Raw genomic sequence first — 24,729 nt, forward strand, 5'->3', positions numbered from 1 at the left:
CCAGGCCGCGCAGCCCCTTCCGGATGTACTAGGAAGCGCCCGGGAGGTGATCGAGCGGCTGGAGGCGGCCGCGGCAAGGGAGCGGGCATAGCTCAAGGCGGACCGCACCGCTCTCGTAGAGGAGAGGGGGCGTTTGGAGGAGGTCGGCCGTCTTTTGGAGGCCCGCATCGCCTCGGCCCGCGCGACCCATGAGAGGGAGAGGCGCAAGGTGGCCGAAGAGTGGGAGGCCCTGGAGGAGATGCGTGAGGAGGCCGTCGCCACGCAAGAAGAGGCCACCCGCTTGGGTGAGATATCGCGGTGGCGGGCCGCAGAGCTGCTCTCCAGGGAGCGGCTGGTGCGCGCTCGAGAGGATGTCATCCTGCTGCGCGAGAAGGCGGTGGAGGCCTCCCAGGCAGACTTAGCCCGCCGGAACAACGAGCTTGAGTGGAGCCAATCCGAAGTCCAGCGTCGGGAGGAGGAGGTCGCGATCCGCGAGACCGACATCGGAATCACGGCGACGGCTCTGGATGCCCGGGAGGAGCAGCTGACTCGCCGGGAAGCGGAGGCTACCTCGGCGTCGGCGGCTTTAACTGCTCAGGAGGAGTAGGCCGCCAAGTGGGAGGCGGAGCTGACTGCCTGGGAGCAGGCCCTCTCTGCCCTCGCCGAGTAGGTGAAGCAGAAGCAAGCCGAAGCCCCGGTGACTAGCGCCGTCCCGACTAGCGCGACCGAGGAGATAAGCCTTGAGGAGCGGCTGCAGATCACGAAGGACGAGCTCAAGACCGTTACCGCCGAGTGGGCCAACGTCAAGCTGATGATGCGAGACATCCTTCAGCAAGCACGGAGGTCCGTGAGGGTGGCCAGGCTCGGGCGAGTCTACGTGGGCGGGAAGGGGATGGAGCGAGCGACCATCGGCCACATCGCCCTCGGCTTCGAGGAGATCAGCAGGCGACTGAAGGCGCTTTCCCGGGCCGTGCAGGAGTTAGCCTCCCGGGAAGGGCGTGGTCTGGCCCGAGCAGTGGCCGAGCACGTCCTAGCCTGTTATCGGAGCTGAGACCCCAACTTCTCGCTGGAGCCAGCCCGACAGGGGGTGGTCGAGGCCGAGGAGGGGGCCACCCGGGAGGCTGTCCGGGGCGTCGCCGCCGAGGTGCCGAGCAGTGGCAGCAGCAGCGAGGACTCCTCGCCGCCTCCAGAACCCGCCGACCTAGATTAGGCTTTTGTTTTTTTCTTTCTTTGACTTGATGTAAATATGGGAGTGATCCCCTCAGAATAGCTATCCTTTTTTGAATATAATGGGAGCCTTTCCTTGGAATCGCAACTCCAATGTTGTCTTGAGATGCTTGATGAAGTCTTTTTTCTTTTCACTTGGTGTCCCGAGGAGTACTTAGTCGGACCGAGCCTGACCTTCCCCCCCCCCCCCCCCGAGAACGAAGTCTCCCCGACCACTCGTCGCCCGAGTAGTGAGGCCTCTCCACGCGTTCAGCCCCCGAGCCCTCGCGAGTCCGCAGCAGCTAAGTCAAAAGACAAAGGCACGAACTTCCTTGCTCGGGAGATAGGTCGATCCAGCACGGAGCATGCCACGACCAGTGAATGCTTTCCCATTTTGCGACCACTCAAACAAGCAGACAGGAGACGCGTGCGAGCGGAAATGCGACCAAGAGTCCCCACAGTTTGGTGGTGTCCGGGCGGACGGACCGGACCGAGCACCGACAGCCCGCCCCTAGGGTCTAGGCTCCCGACCGCTCTTTGCTCAAGCGGTAGGATTACCCGAGGACCCCAGAGGCTCGGTAGTGCCTGGGTACTTTTAAGCGGGCTGAGCACCACGACCACCATGAAGGACTTCGGTCAGACATTGCCGTTCGTACGGTACACCATTCTACTGTATGTTCTGTCGTTTCGGGAAAAGCGAGCACATGGGCAGGGTTTTGTGTGCGAGGAGACCATCTCGCTGAACAGATTAGAATGCGAGGGTCCCGAGTATAACTCGGGAACAATAGATTGCTGAGTGTAAACTCGCATAACTTTAACCACTCACCGGACAGATGTCAGCCTTTCGACCGACCGATCTAGGAGAGGTACGTGCTCCGAGCTCGGGGTGCCCGGGAACTTGGTTCCTTTGGTCGGAGCGCCCGAGCACTGGAAAGCATGAGAGGGAGCCAGGGGCCAAGCGGTCCCGACCACTCATGCCCGAGCGGTAGGACTACTCGAGGACCCCCTAGGCTTGAGCAGCGGCCTGGGCACTGAGGCCCTCGTGATCGAGCTGCTTTTACTCTCGGTTGTTGATCTGTAACTTAAGAAAATAGAAAAAGGTTCTTTGTTTGGTGTGCTTTGTTAGTGCGGTACTCATTATAGACTGCTCTCGTTTTTTACCCGAGACCTCTCGAATACCTGGACTGGCGAACTATACAGGTAGAGGCATAACCCAGAGGTCCTATGGCTTGGTGGCACCCGGGAAGGACTGACCAGGCCGAGCACCGACAGCCCGCCCCTGGGGTCTAGGCTCCCGACCACTCTTTGCTCGAGCGGTAGGATTACCCGAGAACCCCAGAGACTCGGTGATGCTCGGGGTACTACCATGACACCGAACGCCACAGTCTACCACAATAGACTTAGGTCAGCGGCAGTTGCCTGCGCGCATACCGATCGGGATTCTTTTATCACCGGGGAAAATGAGAGAGCATGTTTTTCTCACACAATCGAGCATCTCACCAGACAGTTTAAACATATGGATTCCAGAGAGAAAATAAAATTTGAAACAAGAACTGGAGAATGGTAATATATATTGATAATTTTGTACAAGACTGGGTGACTTACATGGTTAGTGGTAGCCCCCGGCCAACTTGGGGCGGGGGGGGGGGACCCCTGACCCGGTTGGCCTGAGCACAAACATACCACCTATGGATAGAATTTGCGCAGATGCTCAATGTTCCACACGTTTGGGAGCAGCTGCCCATCTTCCGCAGCCAGCCGAAACGAGCCTTCTCGTGGGACACCGATCATGGTAAAGGGGCCTTCCCACATGGAGACAGTTTATTCCTTCCTTCGCGCGATTGGACGCATCGGAGAACTAGATCCCCAACCTCGAGTGACCGGGCCCAGATGTGACGCTGATGGTAGCGCCGCAGGCTTTGCTGGTATCGGGCTACTCGGACGACGGCACGCCGCCAGTGCTCTTCCAAGTAGTTGACGTCGTCGCGCCTTCGCTGTTCCTGTTCGCCTTCAGAATAAGCATGCACCCAAGGGGAGCCAAGAGTGAGCTCGGAGGGGAGGACCGCCTCAGCGCCGTACACGAGGAAGAAAGGAGTCTCCCCGGTGGCGTGACTTGGCGTGGTCCGATTGGCCCATAGCTCGTCGATCCACCCTTTCCCGTGCTTTGCGAGCACGTTGTAGATCCGGGTTTTGAGCCCCATCAGTATCTCAGCATTGGCATGCTCGACCTGCCCATTGCTCTGAGGATGAGCGACAGAGGCGAAGCAGAGCTTGATTCCGAGGTCCTCGCAGTAGTCCCCGAACAGGGCACTTGTGAAATGAGTGCCATGGTCGGTGATTATTCTGTTCGGGATGCCGAAGCGACTTGTGATACCACGGATGAACTAAAACGCCGTGTTCTTGGTCACCTTTACAACTGGAACCGCCTCCAGCCACTTGGTAAACTTATCGATGGCGACGTAGAGGTACTCATAGCCCCCGATTGCTCGGGGGAATGGACCGAGGATGTCCAGCCTCCAGACCGCGAAGGGCCATGATAGGGGGATGGTTTGAAGAGCCTGAGCTGGCTGGTGAATCTGCTTTGCGTGGAACTGGCACGCCCTGCAGCGCTGAACCAACTCGGAAGCATCCTGGAGAGCTGTAGGCCAGTAGAAACCTTGCCGGAAGGCCTTCCCGACCAGCGTGCGGAACAATGCATGGCCACCGCACTCGTCCTCGTGGATCTCAGCGAGAAGCACGCCGCCTTTTGCCCGGGTGATGTATTTCAGGAGGACATCGTCCGTGCCGTGTCGGTAGAGACCCCTATCTACAATGGCATAGCGTTTGGACTGCCGTGCAATTCTCTCGGCAGAGGCACCATCCCCGGGGAGGAACTTTTCTTTCAAGTACCCTCGGATGTCGTCCATCCACGAGGCATCTTGAGAACTGCCAGCAAGCGCAGCGCACTCACCGGGCGGCGGCACCCTGACGGGGCTTCCCACTGAGGGCACCGCCTGGGTCTCCTGAACTAGGCTCGAGGGTTCCCCTTCGTCCTGGTTGGCAGGCAGGACGGAAGGCCGTGTGAGCCTTTCTTCAAAGACTCCGGCAGGGACGCACGGACGGGAAGAGGCCAGGCGAGAAAGGTCATCGGCCAGAGTGTTGTCGCGGCGAGATATATACCACAGCTCTAGGCCATCGAAGTGCCTCTCCAGCCTCCTGACTTCCGCCACGTACGCCGTCATTTGAGGATCCGTGCACTGGTATTCCTTCGACACCTGATTGACCACCAGCTGGGAGTCTCCCTTAACCAGGAGGCGACGAATCTTGAGACCCACCGCGGCCCGGAGGCCAGCGATGAGGCCCTCATACTCCGCCATGTTGTTGGTTGCTCGGAACTGGAGCTGCACGACGTACCAGAGTTCTTCACCCATTGGGGAGGTGAGAACCACTCCGGCCCCCGTGCCTTTTAGCGTGAGGGAACCGTCGAAGTGCATAACCCAGTACCTGGGCGCATTGTGCCCGGGATATGCGGAAATTTCTTCTTGGTCGATCTCGGGGACGGGCGTCCACTCTGCCATGAAGTCAGAGAGCGCCTGGCTTTTGATCGCCTGGTGGCTGACAAAGTGCAGATCGAACTCCGCTAGCTCCACCGCCCACTTGACGACGCGCCCAGTGCCTTCTCGGTTCCGGAGGATGGGCCCCAGCGGATACGTGGTAACCACCGAGACCTTGTGCGCCTGGAAGTAGTGGCGCAGCTTCCGGGAAGCGACGAGTACAGCATAGAGCAGCTTCTGAGCTTGGGGATATCTTGTCTTGGCATCTCGGAGGACTTCACTGACGAAGTACACCGGTCGCTGTACATGGCAGGCCCGGACCACGGCTTGACCCGAGGGCTTGTCACAGCCCCCGAGCTCAGCGGCGTGGTCGGGGCTGGCCGAGTGATCGGGCTCGACTCCCTGTTCAGGAGGAGCCAAGTGCTTGGGCTCGACTCCCTGGTCGGGGGGAGCCCCGAGGACTAGGGAGTGCTAAGGGGCAGCCGGGAGCTGGGACCCAGCACCTTGCCCCGAGATGTAGAGCAGTAGAGGCTCGCCCTCGGAGGGGGCCACCAGTACGGGCGGCGAGGTGAGGTATTTCTTCAAGTCACGGAAGGCCTGCTCGGCCTCCGACGTCTAGTCGAAGTGACCGGTCTTCTTCAGGAGTTTGAAGAGGGGGAGCCCTCGCTCCTCGAGCTTGGAGATGAAGCGCCTGAGGGCCGCCATGCAGCCGGCGAGGCGCTGCACTTCCTTGAGTCGAGCCAGCGGTCGCATCTGCTTGATGGCCCGGATCTTCTCTGGGTTGGCCTCGATTCCTCGGCTAGAGACCAAGAAACTGAGGAGCTTGCCCGCCGGCACCCCGAAAACAAACTTTTCGGGGTTGAGCTTCAAGCGGGTAGTGCGGAGACTGTTGAAAGTCTCGGCCAGATCTTCGAGCAGGGTGGCACGGTCTCGGGATTTGACCACGAGATCGTCGATGTAAGCCTCGATGTTGCGGCCAACCTGCGAATCAAGGGTAATGCGCACAGCGCGCTGGAAAAACGACCCAGCGTTGCGCAAACCAAATGGCATCGATACATAACAATAAGTCCCCACCAGAGTGGTAAAAGAAGTTTTTTTCTTCATCCTCTATGGCCATGTGAATTTGGTGATAACCAGAGTTTGCATCTAGAAAACATAAAAGATCGCACTCCGCGGTTGTATCTACAATCTGATCTATGCGGAGTAAAGGAAAAGGATCTTTTGGACAAGCCTTGTTTAAGTCGGTATAGTCGACGCACATGCGGAGCTTGCCGTTGGCCTTCGGGACAATGACTGGGTTTGCCAGCCACTCAGGGTGGAGGACTTCTCGGATGAAGCCAGCGTAAAGGTGCTTACTTACTTGCTCCCGGATGAACTCCTGGCGCTCGGGCGCCTACCGCTGGACTTTTTGCCTCACCGGCTGTGCGTCCGGGCGCACAGCCAGGTGGTGCTCGATCACCTCCCTAGGGATCCCGGGCATATCGGACGGCTGCCATGCAAACACGTTGATGTTAGCCCGGAGGAAGGCGACGAGCACAATTTCCTATTTGCCGCCCAGGTCACCGCCGATTCGGACGACCTGGGAAGCATCTTCGCCCATCACGACCTCCTTCGTAGGAACGGAGGCGTCGACAGCGAATCGGGGTTTGGATGAAGAGGGTCCCGGGCCCCCTGGATGACATTCGACCTCGGCTCGAGTTGAGACCAAGGCCGAGTATAACTGCTCGGCGCAGGAGACGGCGCTGCCGGTCTCGACGAACACGGAGATGGGGCCCGCAGGGCCCGACATTTTGACCGTGAGGTACGCGTAGTGGTTGACCACCATGAACCGAGCGAGCGCCGGGCGCCCGAGGATGGCGTTGTAGGGGAGGGGAAGTTCCACGACGTCGAAGATGACGTTCTCCGTCCGGAAGTTATCCCGGTTCCCGAATGTCACGGGCAGCTCGACCTGCCCGACCATCACCCCGTAGAAGGGGAGCGACGGCTTTAGGCGCCTGGAAGGCACCTGCAGCTTCTCGAAGGCCTCCCGGGAAAGGAGGTTCAGGCCTGCTCCCCCGTCGAACAGCACCCTGCTGACCTTTACGTTGCAGATGGTGAGAGACACTACCAAGGGTAGTCGCCCCACGCCTGCAGTACTTGCGGGGTGGTCGGCCAGGCTGAACGTGATCGGGGAGTCCGACCACTTCAGGGGCCTTGCGGCCTCTTCGCTTGGGGTCGCCGAGCACACCTCGCGCCGCATGGTCTTGATGCTGTGGCGGGAGGAGGGTGTGTACGCGCCTCCGTCGATGAAGGCGACGGTGTGCTCAGGCTCCTGGAAGCCGAGCTCTTGGTTGTCGGGGGCGGCTCTGTCATCGCCGCCCCTGTGGGGCTCCTCGCGGTCCCTCTGGCCCTGCTCGATGAGACCTTTGACCGTGCAGCACTCCGTGAGGTCATGCCACTTAGTATGGTGTATCTGGCACCACTTCCCCGGCTCGGGCCTCGCAGGAGCGGGGGCCCTCGCGGGAGCCGAAGCCCTCGCGGGAGCCGGAGCCCTAGGAGGGGCTCGGGCCGGAGCCCTTGCGGGCGCGGGCCTTCCGTCGGCGGTCGCACGGCGAGCTGGCCGGCGGTCGGGCGCCTGGGCTGGCCCAGGGGCAGGGCCCTGGGATGGCACGACAGGGACTGCCTTGCGCCTTCTTCTCTTTTTCTTTTCCCGCCTGTCAGAGCGAGAAGGACCTGATTGATCGGCGGTGGGATGCTCAGGGCGTGGAACATGCCAAGCCCGAGCCTCCGCCGCCTTGCCGCACTAGTCGGCCAGCGCGAAGAGTTCTGCGGTGGTTTCGACTTCGTGCATGCCCAGCTTCTCGAGCATCCGCTCATCGCGGACACCCTACCGGAACGCGACAATGATAGCGTGGGGGGTTATCCGCGGGATGGTGTTGCGGACCTGGCTGAAGCGCTGTATGAAGCACCGCAGCGTCTCCCCCTCCTGCTGTTTGACGGTGTGGAGGTCGCACTCCAGGCCGGGGCGTGTGAATGTGCCCTGAAAGTTTGCCACAAACTGGTGGCAGAGGTCATCTCAGGAGCCGATGGATCCCTGGGGTAAGTTCATAAGCCAAGAGCGGGCAGAGCCCCTCAAGGCAACATGGAAATAATTGGCCATCACCTTTTCGCTGCCACCAGCCGCTTGGACGGCGGTGGTGTAGATCTGGAGGAACTCGATGGGGTCGATGGACCCGTCGTACTTCTCCGGCAGTTCTGGCCGGAACTTGGTGGGCCATTTGACCCGGCGGAGCTTGCTGGTGAAGGCGCGATAGCCTGTGCCGTACCCTACCGCGCGAGCAACACCCTTGGGCGGTGAACGCCGGCGAGCCGAGGAGCCCCGGCGGTCATGGGTCGGCATGGAGGAGGCCTGGTCCTCGGCTTCGGCCTCATGACGGGTCTCCCGTTGGCGCTCGAGGGTAACACGCGCATCTTCGACGGCCCTTCGCTCGTTGAGGTGCAAGCGGAGGTCTTGAGCTCCGGTGGTGGCTAGGGGGGCGGCACTCCGCTTGGAGGCCCCCCAGCCAGTTCGACCGCCACCTGATGATGGGCCGGTCTTTGTTGCGCCGCGGTAGGAGGTAGCGCGAGAACTCTCGGCCAGCACCTGACAGTGAGCCATGCCGACCAAGGCGGCCACCTCCTGGAGCCAGCGACCTTCTGGGGTTTTCCCCACCGCCTGGACTGGCAGATGCATGAGGAGAGCTTGCGCCGCAAGCAGCGCACTCCCAGGGCTAGCCTCGCCAAAGGCGAGCCTACGCCGCAACGGCGCCCGGCGCTGTCTAGACGTGGATCTAGCGGCAGGAGGTTCTGCCGCCTGCTGCGGGTTAGGCGATGCGCTAGCGACGGCGGCCCTGCTGGGCCCAGCGCCATGGTCCCCATGAGAGAGGAGCACAGTGCGTGCGGACCGTGACTGCTGCTGAGGAGCAGCAACGACAAGGGCCTCCTGCGCGAGGGGCTCCATTTCCTCACTGGAGCTGGAGCCGGTGCGTCGGAGACGATGGCCACCCGCCATTTTTCTGTAGGAAAAAAAATAAACAAATTCAGGGATGCAACCCCCCTACCTGGCGCGCCAGCTGTCGGAGGGTGAACTCCTACCGCAGGGATCCGGAGGGACCCCTTTTTGAGATTCGGCCGGGGGGATGATTCTGAATATGTTTGCAGGAGAAATAAATGGATGTAAATGCGATGGCAGGTGGGATGGAAGGATCTAATGCAGAATGCAGTAAATGCACTGGAGGGATTTTTAGACAGGTTCAGGCCGCACTGAGCGTAATACCCTACTCCTGTGTGAATGCTATAAATGCCCTGAGAATGTCCCTCAGGGATGTTGCTGGTTACAAGAATGTTTGTCTATTCTAGAGCTTCGGGCTCCTTGTTCTTCGGCAGTCCCAGCTTCTGTGTTCCAGAGTTCCTCAGCCTCTCAGAGTGTCGTGCTGATCACTGGAGAGCTGGATCGATCTCTGTATTCGAGAGTTCCCTAGAGTCCATCCTTGTCCGTGCCCGCCTGCTCCCTTAAATACTCGCCGGCGGTAGCGTGCCCCGAAAGGGAGGGCACGAGTTCCAAGGAGCTATAAATGGAAAAGCAGTCATTATGGGCTGCTGCGCGAAGCGACGGCGGGGTTGGAAACGCTCCCCCCGCCCGGTCTCAGACGTCATGATGGCGCTCCGCAACGGGCGCCGCGGAGAGGGCCCACTGGGCAGCCACCGAGCGACCCGGCGTGCCCATTTGGTCTTGTACGCCTGCCACAGCAGGGCGGCAGGCGGAGCGCCTCGGGCCCCGTGATGCTATCCCGAGATACACCGGATGACGCGGGATGGGACCCGCGCATTAAATGTCCCCACGCCCTTATGCCAGGATGTGGTAGGGACTAGCACCGAGCGTGGAAGGAGCAGTTGGAGGTGACAGGCCACGTGCCCTCTTAAATGCGACATCGGGCCTTTCACTGGCTGACTCTTCACCACTGGACCCCTGTGGGGGCCACCGACGAAGGACTTCTTAGGCCGTCGGGGGACCGAGTGCTCGGGGGTCACTGTTCACATCCCCGAGCACTCTCTCTCGGAAACACCCTCTCTTGGTCCTCGGGGAACCGAGTGCTTGGGGGTCACTATTCACGGCCGCGAGCACTCTCTCCCAGAATTGACTGTTCGGATCCTCGGGGAACCGAGTGCTCAGGGACCGCTGTTCGCAGCCCCGAGCACTTTCTCTCGGAACTACCTTCCTTGGGTCCTCGGGGTACTTGGGTGCTCGGGGGCCACTGTTCCCAGCCCCGAGCACACCCTTCCCGGTACTCGGTTTCTCTGGTTGTCGGGGGATTTGGGTGCTCGGGGGCCACTGTTCATGACCCCGCGCACTCCCTTCCCGACACTTGGTCTTCGCAGATCATCGGGGAACTTGGGCACTCGGGGACCACTGCTCGTGGCCCCAAGCGCCCTCTCCCGGGACTTAGTCTTTTCGTACCTTGCGGAGATGATCCCCGCGGGAAGGCGCGACGTGGCGAACTGCTAGCCTAGCCTCGGGATTCGGGGACCCTTGGTTCCTGATTCACCGACAGCGGCAATGTTCCTTCATGCCAATCCTCTGTCGTTCCTCCTGTGCAATTCACTGGTGAGAATCAGTTTTCACATACCACACATGATCAGTACCACGGTACCCCATCCTCACGAAGGCATATAATACAGGGTGGCCACGATGGATCACAAGATAGTGGGAGCTATTCCAGCAGCTATGGCATGGAGAGTAGTTCTGGATCATATCCGTACCACTATCCTGTTCCCGATGCTCAGTCAGAGTCTCCTATTCAGTTGATCTATGAGTGGCAAGACCTTGAGTTTTATGTCATTTTATAAGGACAATAGTCAACCACTTCTGCATGGACATGGCAAACTTGGGCAGAGTTTAAGGCAGAGTTGCTATCGACACGACGGATAATGCTAATGTCCACCGAGGAGTACAATATAGCGGAATTTAATCGCACCAAGCTGGTGGTCATGCCAAATTTTTTTTCTGATGTTACAAAACATACCATGGTATTATACTATTTTCCCCTAATTTATTGGTGATTTTTTGTGCCTTTTATGATTTTCCTACATAATTATTGATAACGCGTCCATACCGCTCAGTAATCGCTTAAAGTCGTTCAGTTTTCGTGCAAATCAGTCGGTTTTTGGACTCTCGGTTACCGCGTAAACCGTGTGGTTTACCGCAAAAACTGCTCGGTAACCGGTCCAATTTGACCGGTTACCGAGCGGTTAAATTCACGATTTTTTCCCCAAAATTTAATTTTTTTCAAACAAATTTTGTCCGAAATTTATTTAAAATTTGAGCGGTTACCACGGTTTTTCGGTTATAGCTGCAGCTCAGTTACCGAGCAGCAATCGGTAACATGAACCTTGTTATAAGGTGTATTTTGTTCCGAAAAGTCAAGCTTCATAAGTTTTGACCAAGCAACCAAATTATATGCATATTTGGTGTACAAAAGCTGTATCAATATGTTCAAAGAATATTGTATCAATATATCGTACGTTAAAGTGCTTTTAATATGTTTTTGATATTGTAGCAGTTGATAGTATATTGTAAAAGAAATTAAGGATGAAGATATACTTTTAAAGATTATTTCACACCATTGTACGCCTGGTAAAAATGGACGGAGGGGGTACTAGCAAACTGTCATAAGTCGAGCTAGGTAGGGGCGCGCTTAATCTGACAAGACAAATGACATATATTCCCATAAAAAGAAAATCGTATTCTTACATAAATCAGACTTGACCAAAATAATATCACGAAAGTTGCTGGTAGTTCCATGAATTGCACTTTGGCGACAACTAACTATGACCTCACTGGAATTATTGATCAGATAAAAGAAATTTAAAGACCAAGCCTGAAATGAAAAACAACTGCTAAATGTGAGCTCGCCTCATATACAATCATCATACATAGAGTTCAAGAGTACAATTGTCATGTACTCTTCTCCATGTTTTGTGGGACCCTTGAAAGGTACACTGCTTGCAACTACGAAAAAAATTAGCAGAGAGAAAAAAGCTAATGCTAAACTTTTATGACTGAATCACTTGATGGCAGAGGCATTATGAGATCCAAATCTCCTCTACTTAAAAAATGAGTAGTGCATGTACGGTCTGTCAGAATATTCCTCTACCTCCACAAGATTCCTCTGCGATTCCACTGCCACCCCTTCCTCTTCGCCTCCCCGCGCGGTCTGCCAACGATTTCTCCACTCCCTCTGCATCTCCCTCACACCACGCCACCTACACCTCCTCTCACCGCGTCGCCTCCACACCGTCAGCCCCTTCCCCTCGTTCCTCCCCACCTCCTCCGCCACCCAGCGCCGCCGCCTCCGCCTCCCCACATCCCAGGGTCGGCTCTTCCAGGTGGAGTATGCCATGGAGGCCGTCAAGCAGGTCTACGCCTGTGTTGGCCTCCGATCCCGCACCCACGCCGTCATCGCCGCTCCCAACAAGGCCGCATCCGAGCTCTCCTCCCACCAGCGCAAGGTCTTCCGCGTCGCCGACCACGCCGGGGTCGCGCTGGCGGGGCTCACCGCCGATGGCCGCGTCCTCTCGCGGTTCCTCCGCAACGAGTGCATTGACCACGCCTTCATCTACGACGCGCCGCTCCCAGTCTCCAGGCTTGCGCTCCGACTCGCCGACAAGACGCAGGTCTGTGTCGACGCGGACGCATCTTTCCCCTCTCGTGATCCCCTCTCTTGCGAACCCGCACCAATAGTGAAAAAATTAGAATTTCCATGGTTTTATTCATGGCACTGGTCAGGATCCGGGCTCCAATTTTTAGCGTGTTCCTCTGATTTGCAATTACAATTTGGGCGCTTATGGTATGCTGGTGATGCGATTCATCTTTCTTCTGTTGGGATTTATTAGAACTTTACAACAGTGGAGAGTTTTAGCTGTATGAGAGTACCCTACTGACGATTCCTTACTCCTTAGACCTCACAGTTTTACCGAAAGTCACGGCCCAAAGGTCTGAACTTCTCCCTCCCCATCTTCACCTGTTATACTTATCATCTCATTGTGATTTTAGACAGTTGAGGACGTTGCCTAAATATGGTCTTATATGTGTTCAGGACTTCAGGTCGAGAGGTGCTTATATCTAACTGTAGATGTCAACTAGGTGCGGTACTAGACTTTGTAAGTGTTGTTGAATTTGCTCTCTCGGTGTTACTGCCCACTTTAGAAACATGGACACTAAGTTGAGCTTAGAAGAAGCTTGATGATATGCACATTATGATATGATTTGATTGAAGAGAATTTGAACTTGATTTCCCTTGCTACCCTTTTTTTCTTTCCATACTGATTGTTTTAGGCCCATGCAGCAAAGTTGAGTCCAGATACAACACAAAAATTGAGATATGTTGTAGCAGACTGAGATAGTTACAAGTCAATAGAAAAAAAAACACATAAGCTTGTCGAGGCGCCCCTCGTCCTTATTAACTATAAACCTATTTGAATTTTTAGATAGGTGCTAATGTATTCATAGGAAGCTTAATGATTTTCCTTTCTGGACTTCTTCTTTGGATGAAGGACGGTATAGTAATCTTGGAGGCATATGGGATGCATGGGCTTCTGATAATTTAGCTTCTTTTGGTTCTCATGTTCATTGGAAATTTTCGCTTTTGTAGGTTTGCTCATTTCTTTTCTTTATTTTATGTTTTGGAATTCAAGCTATTGTGTTTGTTAAGGATGGAAGTTCTGCTTCAATTTTTCATTGTTTAATACACGCACACCTCCCCTATGGTCTTTCCACAAACAGTTAATCTATGTTTTGACATTAACACATCATTTGATACTGGACAAGGATGTTAGGTTTCTGAGCCCTAGGAAATGACAGAATCATAGTAGCTCAACTTGGTATAATTTGTCTTTCTTAATAGGTGGTGGATGGGGAGTTGGCCTTGGGCTAGGATGGGGCTTCGGCAATGCTTATGGCTGTCAGTATCGATCTTCAAGAGTCCAGTTTCAGGGCATTGAATTTCAGAAGAAGGCTGAAGGCGATGAGGCAATGAAGCTTGTTTCACCAGGGAACGCAATATATTATCATGATCTTCCTTTGACAGGAAACCTTGATTCCTTGAACAATTGGCCTATAGGTAGAAACTAATTGGAAACACATATGTTTTTGTATTGCCGTATCTCGCTTTAGAAACTTTCTTTCATATTTCAGGCCTTCATCGGCAAATGGTTCAGCAGATACACCGCATGCCGCACCGCCACCCCCCAAAACCTTCCAGGCACATTCATGCTCCTGAGGAGGGACCTCGCCATCGCCATCACGGTCCTATTCCTTCGCTCCACCACACTGTTTTGTTGTCGCGTGTATGGCGCGATGAGGTGTCGTTCGATCCCGACCTCCTCGCAGAGCCGAGTGAACTCGGCAAAGAGAAACTCCCCGCTGCGATCAGTCCTCAACATCTTAATGTGCCGCCCGCTCGTGTTCTTGACCTGCAACTTGAATCTTTTGAACACGGAGCAGGCCTGATCCTTTGTCTTGATCACATACACCCACATCTACCGAGTAAAGTCATCAACAATTACAATTAAATAATTGTTACTAGCGAGGGTCGAAGGTGTGATCGGCCCGTAGAGGTGCCTCGCCTGCTTTGCCGCTACCGGGAATGGCTGCCTCGCCTGCTTTGCCACCAAACACCCTTGACATAGCTGCTTAGGGTGTGTGATTGGCGGCACGCCCGCCACCATCTCCTTATCATCAAGTAGCTTCATAGCTGCGAAGTTGACATGTCTGAGTCTCGCATGCCAAAGCCATGCCGGGTCTTGAAGACTAGCTAAGAGACACACTGGCGTCGCTTGATGCAGCTTGATCTTGTAGAGGCGATTTTGGAGTTCACCTAATTTTCATCAACAACCGTGCAAGAGTTCCATCATAGACATATAAATGTCTGGCTTCCATGATCACCTTGTGTCCAACTTCAATAAGCTGTCCAACGCTGATGATATTGCTGCAAAGCCTTGGAATGTAGTAGACCTCCTGCAACAGCCACTGGTCACCGTTCTTGCAGCTGAATACGATAGACCCTAAGCCCATGATCTGTACCATGGAGCTATCCCTGAACTTCACCTTGCCAGTGATAGCTTTGTCCAGCTCTCTAAACTTCTGTTTGTCACCGGTCATGTGATTACTAGCGCCATTGTCCAGGTACCAGACCTCAGAGCTGGAGCCTCCCTCTATGGTGTCACGTAGTTCTGGCTTCAGCTTCTCCTCATTCAGTAACACGGCATCCCGCCTTTACTGTAGCCCTGGTACCATCACTTCTGACACTGCGAGCAGTAAGGCTGGCTCGGTGTCATCGGTACATGTGAGATGAGACTCGCCTTTCTCTTCCTCCTTCTTGGGTGACCTGCACTCATTCCCGTAGTGCCCTATCTTGTAGCAGTTGTAGCACTTGATGTGGCTCTTGCTGCGGCAACCGGCGCCCGAGCCGCTCTCCTCGTCATTACGCGACGTCCCGCTGCAACCACCTCTACCACAGCCTCTATCGCATCCACGACCACCCCAGCCGCAGTTGCTGTTATCTACAGCAGTGTGGGATTTCCCATTGTTTCTTGATGAGGAATCACTGTCATCCTTCTTCTGACGCGCCTACCACTCGACCTGAGTGAGCAGATGCTGCCTGTCGCCATTGTTATTGCTGCCGGATGCGTGTGAGCGAGCACATTCTTCAAACGCCTTCAGCCGCCCCACTGCTTCCTCGAATGGCATCATGCCGAGGTCGTAGAACTGCTCGATCCTGACAATCACACTCAGAAATTGATCTGGCATGGTGTCGAACAACTTTTTAACCAATGTAGCATCGTCTAACGTCTCCCCCAAGTTGGTGTACCTGACGGACATGCTGTTGAGCCTTTTGGCATACTTGTCTAGGGTCTCTCCCTCCTGCATGCGCCTGGTGTTGAAGTCGCTTTTCAACGTCTGCAGTCACGCGTTCTTGACGTGATCTGCGCTAACGAACCTTGTCTTGAGACAATCCCAGACCTCCTCGCCATTTTCTTCCTTGCCATCTACATTAGGAGGTCCTCCAGGAGCTCTTGAAGGAGATGCGACCTTGCCTTCTTGTCCTTCTTTTCGTCAACGGCTGCACCAACCGTCGGCTCGACAGCCTCCTAGACGCCTTGATCCTCCATCATTGCTTGCACCCGAATCACCCAACTCGTGTAGTTTGTCGCCGTTAGCTGCGGTTACTTGAACAGCCCATCGCCGCTCTCTCGCACCACCGCGCCCTGAGGGACGATCGACATCCACACGTGTTGGCACTGCCTGCTTTGATCTGGCAAGAAGCAAGATGGCATTGCCAGACTATCCGGTGGCCTTGGCTCTGCGCCCTATCGGCTCTGATACCAAATGTTGACTTAGAACCAGGATCAGGAGCTGATTTTGTTCTGGCGGATAGCGAAATACAGACGCCGGACTGTTCATCGACTGGAACTTGACGAGAGCGAACCTGCTAATCAGCAAGAACGAAGCAAGTCACAAGCTCTCTCGACGAGAACGAAACCTACACAGAACGATGAAAAATGGAACGCTCTCTAGAAGCCGATAACTCGACGAAACTTGACGGCTCTCAGGACCTCACGCAATAACACGAAAAACTCAAACTCGATGAGAAGTAATATACAAACAGAAGTAGATTGATACTTTTTGGAATTTTTGACTTTGTTCAACTCTATTAACTCTTAAAAAACCAGGGATTACAACTCATATATATAGCACCTGCTACCTCATCTAAATCGGACTCTAAATTGAATTGGATTCCGACTCCAACTCTAACTAAACTCGTGCACACCGCACATTACGAAGTCCGGACCATCTACGAATGAAGCCTCTGATGAAATTACTGCATCTTACTTTAGCTTGACCCAAGTCCCTGATGCCCACGCTAGGATTAAGCCCATAATCTAGGAAGGCAGCTGCAACCTCGTCACCTGCAAGTGTGGCCAGTATCTCTGGTAATGAAGCCGTCATTATTAGGCATAGTTCTCTCTCTCTCTCTCTCTCTCTCTCCCTCTCTCTCCCTCTCTCTCTCTCTCGAGATGATAATGATGACGATGGTGACAATTAGTAACATTTCGTCTGTACCCATGCAGTTGGCTGTGCGGTGGCGCTACCGGGTTTGCGCACACCATGACTACCATCGAAGGCATAGCTGCAACCGCTTCAAGGAGGAGGACTAGAAGAAGGTGGACGATACCAAGTGGTAGCTGCGGTGGTACGAGCACTACTACGAGTGGTTCCAGGCCCATAGCTTCTCATACAATGCGGAGCGTAAGAAGCTGGGGCCGGCCATCGTGGCGCATGTGAAGAAGCTGGAGACAGAACCCTTTAGCGTCAAGCCCAGGGACTCCAGGTGGTAACCTAACGCGCATCGGATCCTCTAGGGGTGCTGGTAGGTGCTATCACAATCGAACATCTTCTCCTACTACATGTTCGACGAGGATGTGCAGACGCGCCCGCTGAAGAGGGGGAGCCTGTCCATGGCACAAAAGCTGGCCCTGTTCAAGGACCACCAGTTGCAGCTTGAGTGCAACGTGGGTATTTTCCCTTACTCATAGCATCTGCTCCCTCTCCGCCTCACGGGCTTCCTCTCCCTCTCCGCCTCATGGGCCTCCTCATGCTGATGGGTCTGTTCCTCTATTATCTTCCTCTATTCCTTTTGCATGTGTTTGCATTCAGCCTCCCTCCTCTCATCTGCTTCCATTTGGTGGAATCGTCTCCATGCCGCCTGGTGCTCGATTCGTATGGGAGGAACAGATCTGCTTGCGATTGCTCAGTATCCATCCACTAAACGAACTCACAGAGAGGTGGAGGAGAATACCAACGGAGACAAGAATGGTCAGTGCTAAATGATAGATAGTTATAATGTAGTTTGGTCATAAGTGGGTACCTGGCGGTAACCACCAGGGATGTTGCCCTCCGGTGGGTCATACTCGTACTTTGGACACATGATGAACCTCGTTCTGAAGGTGTCCATATAATCACATCGTCACTTCGACCCTAGCAGGAGTATCAACCGGCCAATATTTCTTTGGGAGGTGATTGGTTTCGTTCTACACGTGGCCTCTTGCACTCCTATTTATACACGAAAAATAGTTTGGAAAAGGAATTGATTCCTCTATCTGGAGCGGTCACATTATCTGAAAAGTCTACGTTTGAAAATGCTGTGTCTGAAAAGACTATGTCAAATAATGCTATGTCTGAAAAGGCTATGTCTGAAAAGCCTATGTCCGAAAAGGCTATGTCTGAAAAGCCTATGTTTGAAAAGGCTAACGTCTGAAAAGGCTGATGTTTCTAAAAAGTTAAGTGCAATTACTTTTTTTGAGCCAGCAATTTTATTCACAGAGTTAAACATCTACGATTAATACAAAGTTCACAGTACATGGTTGTAAATGTTTGGTAGGTCGTGTTACAATTTTGAAGTTCATACTTGTGTGTTATATACTTACTACATCCTTTGTCCGCATCACGACAAAGGAACCACTACCGTGAAACAGCTTGCTGACATCTCACTGTAGGTCAATTATTGAGCTACAATGGCCCATCATCGCATCACATTGCAGCATTGAATCATGCACAGGTTTTTCCCTGCCACTGCAATGATGCACGATGATGAGCTTACCAAAGTATCTGATGCCCTTCGTCAACATAAGGCACCTCCATCTTGACCATCTGAACACAACAAACACTAAGCATGGCGGAAGGAGCTAGATTGAGAAGGGCTATGTGACTATTTGAAGGTCCTCCACCAAATGATCCAAGCAGGGACACGTTTGACATCCGCTTACCGCCAAAAGGTATGCCGAGGCCCGAATGCCATTGTGGACAGACATGCGGTGTTCGGTGTTCCCATGACTTGGATACCTTTGAGACGACGTACTTCTGTTGTCCAAACATAGATGCGCTTTCCAAAGAGAGCGAATTTTCTCAGGTAATTTCTTTGAGAAAACACAATTTTTCATTCACTTCATGTACTAACACTTTTCCTCCGCAGGCAACAAATCACATCCAGCCACCAACCAGGGTGTGCGCTTTTCACCAGTGGATCAATGACTTCATATCCCCAAGGACCAGGAATGGGTGGATCAAAGGAAGAAGTGGGACAAGGATGAGCTGAATTGGAGGCGTGAGAAAGAAGCCTGCGCACAAGCATGTAAGAAAGAAGCATCAAGTGACGAGGATTGACTCCAGTGCGAGTCCACTGTAGGCCGGCTATTTACTTTTCCTAAGACGTGTGTACATATTATGTTTACATTTTGTATTGACCATGATACCTAACGCCAAAAAATTGTAACTTTGCTATGTGTGCACCGTATGACAGTGTAACTATGTTATGTAACCATACTTGAATGAATTATCACTGGCCGTTATTCTACACACCTTTTTTAACTCACAAAATTGGTGACGAGACATGGGCCTGTGACCTTATCCCTGCTGCTAAAGCATCGCACAATGAAAAGTCACCACTCCGTATGTATCATTTCCCCTCTTTGCAGGTGAACAAGTAGGAATCAAGTATGGTTGTTGAGGCACGTGACCTTATCCATGCTGCTAAAGCATCACACGATGAAAAGTCACCACTCCGTATGTATCATTTCCCCTCTACAGACGAACATGTACAAATCAATTATTGTTGCTGAGGCCTGTGACCTTATCCCTGCTGCTAAAGCATGGCACAGTGTGACAATATTCCCCCTTGTATCATTGATATCTAAAGCAGGTCATGACCACCTTGTCTATACAAGGGTAACAAATTCATGGCTACTTCATCTCCAACATAGTCCAACACAATCCCTTCCATGGCTTCGGGGTCTGGGTCCGGGTCCAACAAGGGTAAGGGCAAGATGGGCCCTTACGAGCTATGGCGCGACATCCTTGATAAATGCTATCATGAAGATAAAGAGTGAAAGAGAAATGAAGATCCAGAGCAGAAGAAGAGGGAGTTAGAGTTGGAGATATAAGGCACGCATGCCACGGTGCTACTACGGTAAAATAGCAAGCCAGAAACCGTTCCTACTTGCCATGATTGCTTGGTACCGTTGTGGGGTAAGTATACATGACATCCTATCATGCTATGCATTTCGTCTAATTCAGTTGTTTTCCTCCAATAGTACAACAAGCCTAAGTGCAAGTACTGATGGTACGTGAATGAAGAAGAGTACACAAACATCAACTACGGTTACGAGGAGGCTGAGGCAATGAGGCGCGCAAATGTTGAAGGCCCGAAGATGAGGCTACAAAAGCTCAATGAAGAGTGGTGAAATAAGTACCTCACTACGTGCGGTGACATGCAGGTTCCTCCACAATACGTGTGAGTACTACCGGCTTTGCCAGGGCCTATGACACGAGGACTGGCACAAGGGTATGTGTGCACTAAGCCTACCCCCATGGATGCAACTTTCAAGATATCCGCTAGGATAATCTGGATGAGAAGCCTCCATCTTTTCCACCAATCCAATAGATGTTTTCTTGCCCAGGCAATATGTCTTTCCATAAGGCATGCTTCATTTAGCGATGAGGTACTACATGCTATTGTAACTTGTCGTAGATCGTGTTGGAATAGGGTACGAGTCAGTGCATGTTGCCTTGTGTACCGTAGCCATAGACAAGCAACGAATGCTTGCGATGAGCCTTATATGTGATATAATGTAATTTCATTAATTAAATGGTCTGGATTTATCATTTCAATACGTCTTTTCTAAGCCCAATGCTTTCACAGGATTCCCTGCCTTCCCACACCAAGCAACATCTTTCACTTTTCAGCTTTCACAAGAATCACTGCTCATTTGTCCTTGTGCACAATACTTTGAAAAGGCTGATGTCTCCCCGCATGGGAGGTGGAGTATGTGCGTCTCCGGCCTCCACCTATCGACAAGGGTTGCAAGCAGGGCCCCGTCGAAACTGAATCACCATGAAGACTTTTCTCCCCCAGGAACCACATCCACCTCCACAAGCCTGCAGACCAGGAGAAGCCCAGCAGCGCGCAGCCTGCAAACAAAATATGTTGCGACTACAAGACTTCCTCAAGTAACAACAAAAGGATGTGAAAGGAACGTGTTACAAACTTGGGGATCCAACACTCGTCCAACCTCGAGAGCTCCTCCGGAACCCGTGGTCGGAGTACCGAGAGCTCACGCCCCTCAATAGCGGTCTTGTACGAGCGGTGCTTGCCATCCAAGTGTGGGTCAAGCAACTCCGGGTGGTCGGCAACCATAGCTGCAAATCCACAAGACAATTATGTGTTGCAAAAATGAATTAAACGGAATAGAAAATGAAAAAAATCAATAAGTCGTTACATCAGAAAATACAAAAAGGTAACATAACATGACAGAGTTAACATAACAAAGTTTCAACCAACGTAGCAATAATAAGTTGTTACAACATAGCAAGGTTCCTAGGAACATAAGTCATTACAAGTTAATAATAAGTCTGATGACATGAATTACACATAGCAAGGTTCGTTACAACATTATTTGTTACAGCACGAATTAACCATAATGCGTGGATGAAGTAGATGAACGATGAGGATGAGGATGTCTCCCATCGGAACCTAATCCAGAAGGACTTGCTTTGCCGTTGTTGCCACCTGACGGACCTTTGGTGCACTTCTTGTAAGTGTGTCTGGTTTCATTACACTTGCTGCACCATTTGACATGACGCCCAGCTTCGGATTCGCCCATGTTATCGTGAATCCTTGTTGTCTTGCACTGTCCCTTCTTTTGCTTCATCTTTTCAAGATCTGGGACATACAATTTGTCCGATCCAGGGTTCACTGTGAATGAACCCGCAATCCTAAACCTAAAAAGCTCATGGTTCCATGTGGTGTAGAGAGCTTCGTTCATGAAGTAGTTGGAGACATACCTCCGAGACCTCAAGTCCGTCTAAGCACAAGCAGCAATAACATGAGAGCACGGCTTGTGCAGTAGCATTGGCTTGTAGCAGCTACAAGTGCAGCTTTCATCAAAGAGCGTACACTCCTAAATAACTCTTTCACGCTTGCCCCCCTCTGACCTTTGTCCCAACATAGAATTTCATGTCTATGCTACGCAGTTCCCACGGGCCTCACCCGGTGCATATGTTCCTTCTTCGACTTATTACCCATGTATTGAGTCATCTTGGACCCATATATCAAATGGCTATCATTCATTGCCGCTGACGCTAATGCATATTGGTCCGTGAAGTATTTGCACGTCCCTTGCAGAATGAATTCCACAATTTCGACTAGTGGCAGTCCCCTCACACCTTTCATGACCCAGTTGTACACCTTAGTTAAGTTTGTCGTTATAATTCTGTACCTAGCCCCATGGGTGTCATAGAGCAGAGCCCACTTCTCCTTCGGCTCATTCTCAATCCACTCGCTGAACGACCTAACAACTGACTCGGTCCTCCTCCTCATTCCTAGAGGATCCATTGGGAGGCTACCCAGAGCAACAGGTATATCCTCTTGTCCCTTCACCGGCCTCTGTGAATGCTCTTGTGTTTGCTTCGTGGTCAACTCATCGAGTGTCTTCCACAGGGCCCCGAACTTTCGCTCCTGATTCTAACAACACAACCTCTTGAAAAGGTCCATCAGGTTCTTGTTTTTGAACTGTCTGAAGAAGTTAGCACCCAAATACCTCATGCACCACCTACTCTGCAAATCAGGCTACATGGGTCCAACCCAACCATGTTCTGTTCCATTCTGCAAGTCGAGGATTGCCTTCAGGATCCCTGCATGCCGGTCATGTATAAGGCAAACATTCAGCCGATCCCCCATAATAAACATCCTTACACGGTATAGGAACCAATACCAGCTTCTTGTGTTCTCATTCTTGACAAAGGTGAAGGCCACTGGTAACACTTGGTTGTTTCCATCAACTCCAATTACAGTTAGTATCTGACTAGTAAACTTGCCGGTAAGTAAGGTCCCGTCGATGTAAAGGAAAGGGCGACATTGTTGGAAAGCTTGAATACATGCTCCGAAGGCAAAGAATGTGCGATTTAGGACCAATTTACCAAGTTCCTGCATCCAACGTGTAGTAATCATGGTCAAAGTATACCCCAGGGTTCCTCCGAGCAATGGTGCAAAGCAACTTTGGGAGGTTATCGTACGATGCTTCGTACATCCTGAATCTCATCTTAATTGCCTTTCACTTCGCCCTCCAAGCCTTGGTGTAGCTGATGGTGTACCGATACTCCTCATCGATTGCCCTGATTATGGATCTAGGTTTGTAGTTTAGGTTGTTCACAATCTGAGCATATATGATGTTGGCAACGAAATTTGATGAAAGGTTCCAATGCTGCCTCTCCAGTTTGTCCAGCTTACAAGTGTGGTCCACCACTATCGACACTTCCCAATAATCAACCCACTTTCCCTTAAAGGCATGCACCAGTCATGGGCAACCGTCATTCACGCACTTCACATCATATTCCTTCTTGCTGGACTTTCTCAACAGTGTACTGCCTTCGAAGAGATGTCGCCCATCAAACCACATCATCCTTGACAGCCTGGCTGGTAGGGTACCTAGCCCCCTGGCACGCCTCATTCTGAGTGTACTCCCATGGCACATGATAACCTTCATTTACCTCTAGGATTGCAAAATCAGGATTGTTCCAGTTCATAGGGACAGGAACATCACCCTCATCGTCTGAGATGTCATCTTCAGGAGCTTCCTCATCCTCCTGATCCTCCCATTCCACCTGTTCAATTAAACCAGGGATGAGTTCCCTCTCGTCTGCCTCACCAGTTGTGTCGGAGGGTGAACTCCTCAAATGGGGATCCGGAGGGACCCCCTTTGAGATTCGGCCGGGGGGATGATTCTGAATCCGCTTCGTAGGTGAAATAAATGGGAGTAAATGAGATGCAGGTGGAGGTGGAATGATCGGATGCAGGAAGTAGTAAATGCTCAGGGGATTTTTAGACAGGTTCGGGCCGCACTGAGCGTAACACCCTACTCCTGTGTGTATGCTATAAATGCTCTGAGAATATCTCTCTGAGAATCTGCTGCGTTACAAGAATATTTTTCTATGTCTAGAGCTTCGTGCTCCTTGTTCTTCGAGACTTGTCTTTTGGTTCGTCGATCTCCACTTGGTTCAACTGAGCTCTAACTCCACTGAACCTTGCTTTCTCCGGGGAGCCCGCCCCGTTTATATACCCGCCGGGGTGGTAGCGTGCCCAGAAAGGATGACGCGAGTTCCAAGGCACCATAAATGGAAAGCAACCATCATGGGCTGCTGCGCGAGGTGACAGGAGGGTTGAAAATGCGCCCCTGTCCGATCTTGTTCGACATCATGCCGCTTTTCAATGGGCACAGCGGGGAGGGCCCACCAGGCAGCCACCGAGTAGCCCGGCGTGCCCGCCCGGTCAGAGCAAGCCTGACACAGCAGGGCGGCAGGCGGGGCACCTCGAGCTCCATGACGTTATCCCGAGGCACGCCAAATTACGCGTGATGGGACCCGCGCATTAAATGTCCCCACACCTCCCTGCCATGCCGTGGCAGGGACTGGCAGCAAGCGTGGGGGGAGCAGTTGGAAGTGACAGGCCACGCGTCCTCTTAAATGCGGCATCAGGCCTCTCACAATTGTCGCCTCACCGCTGGGCCTCTGTGGGGACCACCGGCGAAGGACTTCTCAGGCCCTCGGGGAACCGAGTGCTCGGGGGCCACTGCTCACAGCCCCGAGCACTCTCTCCCGGATATGCCCTTTCTTGGTCCTCAGGGAATCAAGTGCTCGGGGGCCACTATTCCTGGCCCCAAGCACTCTCTCCTGGAACTGACTGTTTGGCTCCTCGGGGAACCGAGTGCTCGGGGGCCACTGTTCACGGCCTCGAGCACTCTCTCCCGGAACTGACTGTTCAGGTCCTCAGGGAATCGAGTGCTCGGGGGCCACTGTTCGCAGCCCCGAGCACTCGCTCCCGGAACTGATTGTTTGGGTCCTCGGGGAACCGAGTACTCGGGGGCCACTGTTCGCAGCCCCGGG

At 53.0% G+C, this 24,729-nt stretch overlaps 1 protein-coding gene across 1 annotated transcript; it reads left to right on the plus strand.

Moving 5' to 3' along the window:
* Positions 1-11,861: 11,861 nt before the first annotated feature.
* LOC133929626 (uncharacterized) lies at positions 11,862-19,031 on the plus strand. Its single transcript, XM_062376420.1, has 2 exons — positions 11,862-12,410; positions 18,767-19,031. Exons 1-2 carry the CDS (start codon positions 11,862-11,864, stop codon positions 18,887-18,889), a joined length of 672 nt encoding a protein of 223 aa, XP_062232404.1. The 3' UTR covers positions 18,890-19,031.
* The last annotated feature ends 5,698 nt before the right edge of the window (positions 19,032-24,729 follow it).

The sequence above is a fragment of the Phragmites australis genome, chromosome 9, assembly GCF_958298935.1.
Source record: "Phragmites australis chromosome 9, lpPhrAust1.1, whole genome shotgun sequence".
NCBI classification, from domain to species: Eukaryota; Viridiplantae; Streptophyta; class Magnoliopsida; order Poales; family Poaceae; genus Phragmites; species Phragmites australis.